The following is an 11867-nucleotide window of genomic DNA, read 5'->3' on the forward strand; positions in this document are numbered from 1 at the left end:
CTGCATCCCTCTGTTGGCAGAGGGATGCAGATTAGGCAGATAGACATTGCAAATGAGGCAGGGATTTAAATATCCCACACCTAATTTGCATAAAAATGGCCACCACGTTTTGCTGACTCAGCACTTTGTTGGCAGAAAGCGGCAGTCTAGAGGGGTATCTGTCGAGAAAGAAAGCCTTTTTCGACAGATCCCTTATGCCTCTTGCAAGGAGGTGTACAATATCTGTCAAAAAAGGCTTTCTTTCTCGACAGATCCCTTGCTAGATTGCCTCTTTTTGCCGACAAACTGCTGAGTCGGCAAAAACGGTGGCCATTTTTATGCAAATTAAGCGTGGGATATTTAAATCCCTGCCTCGTTTCCAATGTCAATGAACCACTGCAGCATTCAGAAACCCCAGCTATTAGTTCTGGAACTTTTCACATGCCAACCCCTCTGTGGGTGAACCATTGTTAATTGTCTCACAACTCTGCACAAGTTGACTTTCCAACCCCCAAACAGTTTGCAATGGAGCTACAACCGTGTGGGGGTAGCCGGCTTCCCCAGAATAACATCGACCCACTTCTGAATGGGTGGGTCTCCTCTGGATTGAGTGTTCTGCCACTGGTGGGTTCATGGAAGCTCCTCCCACCGTTCCATGAAGCTGTTTCCTCATTCAGAAGTTCTGAAGCTGCTGCTGGTCAAACCTGGGTCTCCTAGCCCATGGGACCCAGGTTTCCCAGACCACGTGATCTCATTACAATGTGTGGGTTCTCCTGCACCAGAAGTGACAGCAACATAGAATCATAGAGCCCCGGGGCTGGAGGAAACCTCAGGAGTCATCGAGTCCAGCCCCCTGCCCAAGGCAGGACCAACTCCGACTGAATCCCAGCCAGGGCTTTGTCAAGCCGGGACTTAAACATCTCTAGGGATGGAGATTCCACCCCCTCCCTAGGGAACCCAGCCCAGTGCTTCCCCACCCTCCTAGGGAAATAGTTTTTCCTAATATCCAACCTAAACCTCCCCCACTGCAACTTGAGACCATTGCTCCTTGTTCTGCCATCTGCCACCACTGAGAACAGGCTCTCTGCATCCTCTTTGGAACCTCCCTTCAGGAAGTTGAAGGCTGCTCTCAAATCCCCCTTCACTCTTCTCCTCTGCAAATTAAATAAGCCCAAATCCCTCAGCCTCTCCTCGTAGGTCATGCGTTCCAGCCCCCTAATCATCTTGGTCACCCTCACTAGACTCTCTCCAATGCTTCATATACTTTCTGTAGTGGGGAGGGAGTCCAGAACTGGGCACAATACTCCAGATGTGGCCTGACCAATGCTGAATAAAGGGCATAGTGTGGCAAAACAGGCATTCAAAATATCTGCCCAGTAGCTTTCCGTCACAGTCAGCCCATTTTCATGTGTCAGAAAACGCTGCTCAAATTCCTCTTCCTCTTTTGTATAAGCGTTGTCCCACATAAGGAGCCAGGAGGTGGGAAGGGGGGCAGATTATCCTTGGCTAATGGTCCCAGAGAGACTTTCTTTCCTGTATATTCTTTTGTGCTTCTTCTTTTGATTTGGAAGGCTGAGAAAATCTTGCCGGACCTGTCGGTGTTCTCAGCTAAATAATTTCTCAGGCTGAAGTGAACGTGCAGTTTGGCAGTAGAAGGAGGGGTTAAAATACCAACAGGACGACCTATCCGTTTGCACTGGGAACAAACGCAGAGCAGAGACTGTTTGTGCAAGATGGAATCTCCAGCGAGTTTCACGGGGGGAGAAACGTACCAGAAAGATTTTGACCCTGCAGTGTATCTGGAGACATACTATTCCTTCGGTTCCAGTAATTGCCCACGGAATGAAGTTCTAGAATTAAGCCTGAAAAGCCTTTTTAAGATATTCATTTCAGGTGAGTAGAGCAGCCTGCGGGGATAGGACAGAAGGGCTGAGAAGTTCTCAGCATTTCCTCTGGCCTGTGATTGCATGCTCATTTAATAATGTTGTCTGTGAAGTGAAACAACAAGGATCTATAAGAGTAGGGAGGCTTTCGGGACAGGGGTCTTGCTCTAACTTGGACTTCCTGCTGTGTAGATAGCACCAAAAGCCAAATTATGCTAGTTCAACTTCAGCTACGCAATTGACGAAGCTGAAGTTGCATAGCTTAACTCGACTTTTGCACTGTTTTAAAGCATTTTTAGGATCAGCATGTCAGAACAGCTATGACAATGAGCTTCTGTAGAATGATTAATTATTATTGCAGGAGCATGTAGAATCCCCAGCTGAGATCAGGACCCTGGTATGCATGGTATAAGCACGCAGGAAAGGCAGTTCTTAGCCTGGACAGTTCTGAGGTTGAAGTTGGTTCCTTATTCTCAGTTTCTGAGTCATGGTTCCTAGACTTCTTTAAATTATTTAAAAATACACTGACTTAAGTTTACATTTTTAGAAATGTCATCAAATCAAAGTGATTGAACTGATAAAAAATTAAAAGAGAATTAGCAGATTAGTCAACTACTAATGAAGTAAGCAGCTGGGTTTTGATGGGTCGAACATGACAAACTAGCCTTGATTCATCCCAAGTATCAAATCTTTGTCATTAGGAACATAAGAACGGCCATACTGCATCAGACCAATAGTCCACCCAGCCCAGTATTCTGTCTGCTGACAGTGGCCGATGCCAGATGCCCCAGAGGGAGGGAACATGACAGGTAATCCTCATGTGATCCCTCCCCTGTCACCCATTTCTAGACACAGAAGCTAGGGAAACCATTCTTACTCATCCTGGCTAATAGCCATTGATGGATTTAACCTCCATGAATCTAAATAGCTCTTTTTGAACCCTGTTAAAGTACTAGCCTTCACCACATCCTCTGGCAAGGAGTTCCACAGGTTGACTGTGCACTGAGTGAAGAAAAACTTCCTTTTGTTTGTTGTAAACCTGCTGCCTATTAATTTCATTGGGTGACCCCTAGATCTTATATTGTGGGAATAAGTAAATAACTTTTCCTAATTCACTTTTTCCACACCAGTCGTGATTTTATAGACCTCTCTCATACCCCTGCCCCCTTAGTCTCCTCTTTTCTAAGCTGAAAAGTCCCAGCCTTTTTTATCTCTCTTCATATGGGACCCGTTCAACCCCCTAATAATTTTGCTGCCCTTTTCGGAACCTTTTCCAAAGCCAATATATCTTTTTTGAGATGAGGTGGCTACATCTGTATGCAGTATTCCAGATGTGGGCGTACCATGGTTTCATACAGAGCCAATAGGATATTTTCTGTTTTATTCTCTATTCCTTTTTTGTTAGACAATTCTGAGGAAATTGAGACATGCCATTGGCTGACATGAACTTTTGTTACTGAGCAATAATTCTGCCTCATGTCATACTGCCAGTCCACTTACTTGGTTACTCAATTAATAAATAAATTAGTCATTTACATTTTTATCCCAATCACCGACATTTGATGACATTTCTAAAAATTAATCTTACATTGATATACTTTGAATAATTCTGGCAATGACATACAAAACTGGGAAACAATGGATAGGAAGCTGGTACCACGAACAAAGAACTAGCAACAAGAAACCGACATCAGTCTAGGCTTTATAATGCAAATAGACGATCTGCGTGAAGGCAGGATAGTTATCCCCACTTAACAGAGGAGGGACCATGGCTCAGAGGGTCATTTGAAGTCACATGGCCGGTCTCTGGCTGATTTCCTTAGTCAACACAGGCAAAGGCCTTCACCAGAACTCAGCTCCATAGGTTTGGGGCTGTTGCTTGAGGAATATTCCATCTGACATACCCTCCACACAAGGCATCAAAAAAGCAAATAAAAAGCAAGCACAAATTCCCTTCCAAACTCCAGACCAGCACTTACAATGTCTCCATGTTACTGGCCACGCAATGTGTCAACATATCTTCATTCCCCAACTTTCCAAACCAGGTGGTGTGAAAGGCGACACCCTGATTGACATCGGCAGTGGCCCCACCATTTACCAGCTCCTGTCCGCCTGCGAGAACTTTAAGGAGATCGTCGCTTCCGACTACACAGACCGGAACCGCCAGGAACTGGAGAAATGGCTGAAGAAGGAGCCGGGAGCGTTTGATTGGACCCCAGTGGTGAAATACGTCTGTGAGCTGGAAGGAGACAGGTAGGGGAAGGTGACCTGGCTACTGATCATAGAATCATAGAATACTAGGACTGGAAGGGACCTCGAGAGAGCCCCCTGCCCTCATGTGGTCCCCAATGCGGTGCCTGCAGGCATCATGGTGCCCGCCGGGGCATTTATGTGCACCCGCCAAAACATTTGGGCTGGCCCTGCCCTCAGCACACGGCGCATGTATGGCCCACCCCCGGAAGCGTGGCGCGTGAGCGCCAGCAGCCACCAAAGGTTGGGGACCACTGGTCTAAACCATCTCTGATAGACATTTATCTAACCTACTCTTAAATATCTCCAGAGATGGAGATTCCACAACCTCCCTGGGCAATTTATTCCAGCGTTTAACCAACCTGACAGTTGGGAATTTTTTCCTGATGTCCAACCTAAACCTCTCTTACTGCAGTTTAAGCCCATTGCTTCTTGGTTTATCCTCAGAGACCAGGAAGAACAATTTTTCTCCCTCCTCCTTGTGACACCCTTTTAGATACCTGAAAACCGCTATCATGGTCCCTCTCAGTCTTCTCTTTTCCAAACTAAACAAGCCTAATTCTTTCAGTCTTCCCCCCTAGGTCCTGTTCTCTAGACCTTTAATCATTCTTGCTGCTCTTCTTTGGACCTTCTCCAATTTCTCCACATCTTTCTTGAAATGCCATACTCTTTCCTAGACAGTCGCTTCCCATTCTGTATGTGTGAAACTGATTGTTCCTTCCTAAGCGGAACACTTTGTATTTGTCCTTATTAAACTTCATCCTGTTTACCTCAGACCATTTCTCCAATTTGTCCAGATCATTTTGAATTATGACACCATCCTCCAAAGCAGTTGCAACCCCTCCCAGCTTTGTATCATCTGCAAACTTAATAAGCGTACTTTCTATGCCAATATCTAAATCGTTGATGAAGATATGGAACAGAGCCGGTCCCAAAACAGACCCCTGCGGAACCCCAATTGTTATACCTTTCCAGTAGGATTGTGAACCATTAATAACTACTCTCTGAAAATGGTTATCCAACCAGTTATGCACCCACCTTATAGTAGCCCCATCTAAGTTGTATTTGCCTAGTTTATTGATATGAATATCATGTGAGACCATATCAAATGCCTTACTAAAGTCTAGGTATACCACGTCCCCTGCTTCTCCCTTATCCACAAGACTCGTTATTCTATCAAAGAAAGCTATCAGATTGATTTGACATGATTTGCTCTTTATAAATCCATGCTGGCTGTTTCCTATCATCTTATTATCTTCCAAGTGTTTGCAGATGATTTCCGTAATTACTTGCTCCATTATCTTTCCTGACACAGAAGTTAAACTGACTGGTCTGTAGTTTCCTGGGTTGTTCTTATTTCCCTTTTTTATAGATGGGCACTATATTTGCTCTTTTCCAGTCTTCTGGAATCTCTCCTGTCTTCCATGATTTTTCAAAGATGATAGCTAAAGGCTCAGATACCTCCTCTATCAGCTCCTTGAGTATTCTAGGATGCATTTCATCAGACCCTGGTGACTTGCAGACATCTAACTTTTCTAAGTGATTTTTAACTTGTTCTTTTTTTATTTTATCTTCTAAACCTACCTCCTTCCCACTAGCAATTGCTATTTTAGGCATTCCTTCAGACTTCTCGGTGAAGACCAAAACAAAGAAGTCATTAAGCATCTGTGCCATTTCCAAGTTTCCTGTTACTGTTTCTCCCTCCTCACTGACCAGTGGGCCTACCCTCTCCTTGGTCTTCCTCTTGTTTCTAATATATTTGTAGAATGTTTTCTTGTTTCCCTTTGTGCCTGTAGCTAGTTTGAGCTTGTTTTGTGCCTTTGCCTTTCTAATCTCATCCTTGGGCTATGTCTAGACTACATGGCTCCGTCGACGGAGCCTTGTAAAATAGTTTATTCGGCATAGTCAAAGAAACAGGGATTTAAGTAATCCCCGCTTCATTACAATAAAAATGGCCTCCGTGCTTTACTGACGATCAGCTGATCCGGCTCAGCGGGGCAGTCTGGACACACCGCGGTCGACAAGGGAAGCCTTTGTTGACTGCTCTGGTAAACCTTGTTTCACAAGCCATGTAGTCTAGACATGGCCCTGTATTCCTGTATCGTTTGCCTATATTCATCCTTTGTAATTTGTCCTAGTTTCCATTTTTTATTAGACTACTTTTTCTATTTTTAGGTTATGAAAGATCTCCTGGTTAAGCCAAGGCTGTCTTTTGCCATATTTTCTCTTTCCTACACAGCAGAATAGCTTGCTTTTGGCTCTTAATAATGTCCCTTTGAAAAACTGCCAACTCTCTTCAGTTGTTTTTACCCTCAGTCTTACTTTCCAAGGGACCTTACCTACCACATTTTTTAAACCACATTTTGTTTAAAATAAACACATGCATACCCTTCAGGGCCCGTATCCTCTTTCTTATCTAAGAGGCCAAATTGTACTGGTCCGTTTTTGTGGCGCCAGTTCTTACAAGCAAGTTTCAACTTAATTTACACTTGCAAGAGAGATAACTAAATTGCGAGTACTGGATATTTTTTTACTGGGCGAGAGATTCCTCCCCCCGCGGACGGCTCTGTGTTCGTATCAATATGGGTTTCAGTCAAGGGCACTCCTCGGCGGCCTCTTGGTCAGCAATTGGCATATCTCTGTTTACAGCCATTCAGGGTCACACAGCACCCCGGGCCTTTTGTTCAAGGCTTTTACTGCTCTGTGTGCCCTGCATTCTCCAGGCAAGCAAAAATGGATGTTACAGGGGGGTTCCTGTCTGGCTACAGGAAGCTGCCAGGAGGAGCCTATAGGTCATGAGTTGCTGATATTAGGATAATACCTTTTTAACATACTGCCGGGAGCCATAGCCATGGGTCAGCACGACCTTGTGTGAGGTGCTGTACAAACACACAGCAAAAAGAGGGTCCCTGGTGTGTGTACATTCTAATATGTACTCATTCTTTTACATTCTCATGCACCTTCCATCTCCTAAGAATGGCCGTACTCAGCCAGTGGTCCAACTGGCCCGGTGCCCTGTCTTCCAAAAGCAGCCACTACCAGATAAGATGCATCAGAGGGGCAATTTATCAAATGATCCATTCCCTGTTTGTCAAGTTTCCGCTTCTAGCAGTCAGAGGTTAGGGCTACCCAGAACATGGGGTTGTGTCTCTGACCCTCTTGGCTATTAGCCATTTATGCACCTGTCTTTCATGAACTTATCCAATTCTTTTTTGAACCCAGTTATACTTTTGGCCTTCACAACATCCCTTGGCAATGAGTTCCACAGGTTGGCAGTGCATTTTAAAAGCACAAATGATTTTGACTTCATAACAACTCCAGAGTGTGCAATACTATGGTGATGAGCAGAACATAAACATTGTGGCAAACAGATAAGGGGACAAGATAGGTGAGGCATTTATTTTATTACACCAAGCCATGGGACAGAAATTGAGAAACTGATGCAATAAAAGATATTACCTCACCCAACTTGTACCTCTAATATCTTGGGACTAACACAGCTACAACTCCACTGAATAGAAACATAAATAAACATTGTAATCTCCATTTTAAAGATGCAGCAAAGGAAAGTGACATGCCCAAGATCACACAGATAGTCAGTGGCAGAGGGAGGACTAAACTGCCAGTCTTTGTTTTGACTACATGACCACTGCTCTTACCATAGATGGCAAGGACTCTGAGTTTGTCTTCCAAAAGCATGTGGGGAGGGGTTTGCAACCTGCACCCAAAGTCATATTGAAACAAACAACCAGGACAGAGACTTTACAAAATTGCCCAATTCCAGTAAACAGTTTTCTAGATAGCATCACCTTTGTTGTGCCCTGCCTCAGTTTCTCCTTACTCATTCATTTCCAGGTTTGTAGCTCTAGGCATTGCCTCACTGCCAGACGTTCATTCCAAAGGAGTGTAATTAATTACTGCCTGTAGTGTAAGTGCAGCTGTACAAACACTGATCCGACTCCTGCTTCTCTCCGTTAGTCCTTTTTCTGCTCTGGCTGGACATTGGCAGCACGTAATCAAAGGAGGCAGGACTGGCGTGGCAAGGGCGACGGAATGCGGGTCTGGATAGAGGTGCATGGAGAGAGCTGGAGGGGCAGAGTGAGGCCAGGACTGGAAGAGAGCAGGGCAGTTTGGCAGAGCTGTTGAAGGGTGCAGCACAGGACTGGGGTAAGTTGCACGTTAGAGGCACGAGTCTCTATCTGGGAATTGGTACAGCCTCCGTCACCATAGTGTCTGAGAGCCTCCATGTTTACTAATACACTCTCACAACGCCCTGAGGACTGGGAGGAAAGACAGGCTGCTACCCCATTACCGAGGGTGTGTCTAGACTACTGAGTTTTGTCGACAAAACTATACCAGCATCTACACTACCGCTGAGTTCTGTCGACATAACGTCGACAGAACTCAGCAGTTTTGTCGACGCTGGTAAACCTCATTTTATGAGGCATAACACCTTCTGTCGACAGAAGGTGTTATTGCCTGTAGGGTTGCGTCTAGACTACAGGGTTCTGTCGACAAAGCAGCTTGCTTTGTCGACAGAACTCAATGTGTCTGGACGCTCTTTGTCGACAGAAGTTTTGTCGACAGATACTGTTGACAAAACTTCTGTCGACAAAACGCGGTAGTCTAGACGTACCCCTAGAGAGGAGACAGAAGCACAGATATTCTGGAACTTATTCAAAGGCCGCGCAGAAGGACAGAACGGACTGCAGGTCTCCGGGGTTGTAGGTTAGCATGCTAAGCACTAGCCCCTCCATCCCAGCGTAGCTCAGAAGTGCGGAAGATGCCCCCGGATCTGACAGAGTCACACAACTGGCTTTTCTAGTTCCTGCCACAATCCTCTGGAGGGTTTATAGCCCTTCCAGGGCTCTGTGACTATTAATCTCTACTGCCGCGGGCGGTTACCCATGTAAATATCAGATGCGTTGGTCTAATTCTTGGCCTCAGCAGTGTCGTTGTGACAATGAGCTCCCCTGGTTAATTGTGTGTTGTGTCGTTTTAAATGTGCTGCCTTCAGATTCCGTTGAACACCCCCTTGCTGAGAGATGATGGGCAGACCGGTAACCACGCAATAGTATATAATATAAGATTTCTTGCAGGGAAAAGTGGGCTGAGAAGGAAGCGAAACTGAGAAATAAAGTCAAACAGGTTCTGAAATGCGACGTGTCCAAATCCAGCGTCCTGGGCCCTGTGTCTCTGCCCCAAGCCGATTGCCTGCTCTCCACATTATGCCTGGAAGCTGCTTGCAAGGACCTGACCAGCTATCGTGCAGCGCTGAAGAACATCAGTTCTCTGTTAAAGCCAGGGGGGCACCTGGTGATGATGACAGTCCTAAAGGAAACTTACTACATAGTAGGCCAGAAGAGGTTCTCCTGCCTCTACCTGGAGAAGGAATCGGTGGTGGAAGCCCTGAGCGAGGCCGGGTTTGAGGTACAATGTGTCACGGTGATGCCAAAGCGTTCGGAAAGCACATTTTCAGACTTTGAGGCTGTGCAGAGTCTGGTTGCATGCAAGCAGCCTGCTGAGTCCTGCTGATAACGAGCAGGAAAGAGCCTGGGTTCAAGGAAGAGGATAAGTCCAGCTTTAGGGAAAATGGAGCCGGGGCAAACTTGTACTTTGGGTCTCTGGGGGGCAGGGAGCTGTGACGGGGGCTGGGAGCACGGGGTGCTTCTCCGAATTGAAGGTGCATGTGATTTTGCATTGGCATGTGTATTAATCAAAGATCATAGTTTGAAGAGTTTCAAAAAGATCTCACAGAACTAAGTGATTGAGCAACAAAATGGCATATGAAATTTAATGTTGATAAATGCAAAGTAATGCACATTGGAAAGAATAATTCCAACTATACATACAATAGGATGGGGACTAATTTAGCGACAAGAACTCAAGAGAGAGATCTTGGAGACATTATGGAGAGTTCCCTGAAAATATCCATGCAGTGTGCAGCGGCAGTCAAAAAAGCAAACCGAATATTAGGAAGTATTTAAAAAGGGATAGAGAATAAGACTGGTGTAGAAATAGTGAATAAGGAAAAGCTATTTTCTTGTTCCCATAACATAAGAATGAGGAGTCACCAAATTAAATTAATAGGTAGCAGATTTAAAACAAAGAAAAGGAAGTTTTTCTTCATGCAGCATAGTCAACCTGTGGAACTCCTTGCCAGAGGAGGATGTGAAGACCAGCCTTTAACAGGGTTAAAAAAATAACTAGATAAATTCATGGAGGATAAGTCCCTCAATAGCTATTATCCAGGATGGGTAGGAATGGTGTCCCCAGCCTCTGTTTGTCAGAAGCTGGAAATGGATGGCAGGAGAGAGATGGCTTGATCATTACCTGTTCTGTTCACTCTCTCTGGGGCATCTGGCATTAGCCACTGTCAGCAGACAGGATACTGGACTTGATGGACCTTTGGTCTGACCCAGTGTGGCTGCTCTTATGTTCTTAACATAGAACTGAGTGATGAGTCATGCGACCCCGGGACCCCTTGATGCCAACTGGCAGGTGGCACAGGGATGCATAGATGTAGAGGGATTTCCTGGGTTCATCAAAAGGGGGCCCCTGTAAAGTCTCTAGTGAAAGCCTGTGTCACACTTAATCATTGCAAGATGGCTGTCTGGAGAGCATGTGAATAGTTATGGATACATACTCAAAATTATGTTCGCAGGATTGTGTGTTAAAGTTGGTCCCCAGGAGCTGATCTGCGTACCTCTCTCCTGAAAGACAGATGAGTACGTCACCTTGGCTTAACCCGAGCAATGTTCTAATCAATAGATTGCAGAGGCTTCTGGGAAAAATAAAGCCAGCCAAGATGGGCAGGAGTAATACAATGAACTTTTGAAACTCTGTCTGGGGTGCAGACGAACCTCCGGTTATTCCTTCGGTCTGTGAGGACTGCCAGCGGGAAGGGATCTGAGCTAAACTGAAAGCATTGTGATGATGGTGTTTTATATGTAACCATGTGTTTCCAATATTCGTACTTTCTGTCACTGGAATCTGTGCTTCGATAATAAACATAATGCCTCTTTTCACGCAATGTATGTATTGAAGAGCTGTGTGTGCAGCGGCGTGGTGATCCTGACGTGAATCGAGCAAGCTGGTGAGTGCTTTGCCTTTTGCCGGTTGTGGCTCTGACCGTTCAGTGGAACAGGGGCTGGGTGTGTCCGAGGCCACTCTGAGGATTCAGAAGAAGGTATGTGGTTATCAGTAATCTGTGTACCGGGAAAGAAAGGCCTACGAAGGGCAGGAAGGAAGTGCTTGTGTTGCCAGAGGCTAGTGATTTCAGATTGCGGGCATAGACAAGACTTCCTCACACTGAGGGCAGCTGCTTGAAAACCTTGGGTCTGCCCGCCCCCACAGAAGTATCAGGGAACAAGCACCAGCTATTTCATTCCTCCACCCCGCTCAGACTAGGTCTACACTATGGCTACGTCTACACTGGCATGAACTTCCAGAAATGCTTTTCACAGAAAAGTTTTCTGTGAAAAGCATTTTCGGAAAAGTGCGTCTAGATTGGCAGGATGCTTTTCCGCAAAAGCACTTTTTCCGGAAAAGCGTCCGTGGCCAATCTAGACGCGCTTTTCCACAAAAAAGCCACGATCGCCATTTTCGCGATCGGGGCTTTTTTGCGGAAAACAGTACTATGCTGTCTACACTGGCCCTTTCGCGCAAAAGTCTTTCGGAAAAAGACTTTTGCCCAAACGGAAACAGCATAGTTTTTCCGGAAAAGCACTGATGATTTTACATGAGATCGTCAGT

General features: G+C 45.5%; 1 protein-coding gene across 2 annotated transcripts; it reads left to right on the plus strand.

Annotated features, from left to right (window-relative positions):
- The first annotated feature begins 1344 nt into the window (after positions 1-1344).
- On the plus strand, positions 1345-11145 carry LOC102451583 (nicotinamide N-methyltransferase). 2 transcript variants are annotated; one of them, XM_075909799.2, is made up of 4 exons: positions 1345-1872; positions 3908-4115; positions 9212-9542; positions 10777-11145. In XM_075909799.2, the coding sequence occupies exons 1-4, from the start codon at positions 1713-1715 to the stop codon at positions 10807-10809; spliced, it is 732 nt and encodes a 243-aa protein (XP_075765914.2). In that variant the 5' UTR covers positions 1345-1712; the 3' UTR covers positions 10810-11145. The 2 variants fall into 2 exon arrangements, with proteins under 2 accessions (XP_075765914.2, XP_075765913.2); XM_075909798.2 differs by having other exon boundaries at positions 1346-1872; positions 9212-11145.
- Positions 11146-11867: the final 722 nt, after the last annotated feature.

The sequence above is a fragment of the Pelodiscus sinensis genome, chromosome 25, assembly GCF_052426305.1.
Source record: "Pelodiscus sinensis isolate ZL-2025 chromosome 25, ASM5242630v1, whole genome shotgun sequence".
In the NCBI taxonomy this organism is placed as follows: domain Eukaryota; kingdom Metazoa; phylum Chordata; order Testudines; family Trionychidae; genus Pelodiscus; species Pelodiscus sinensis.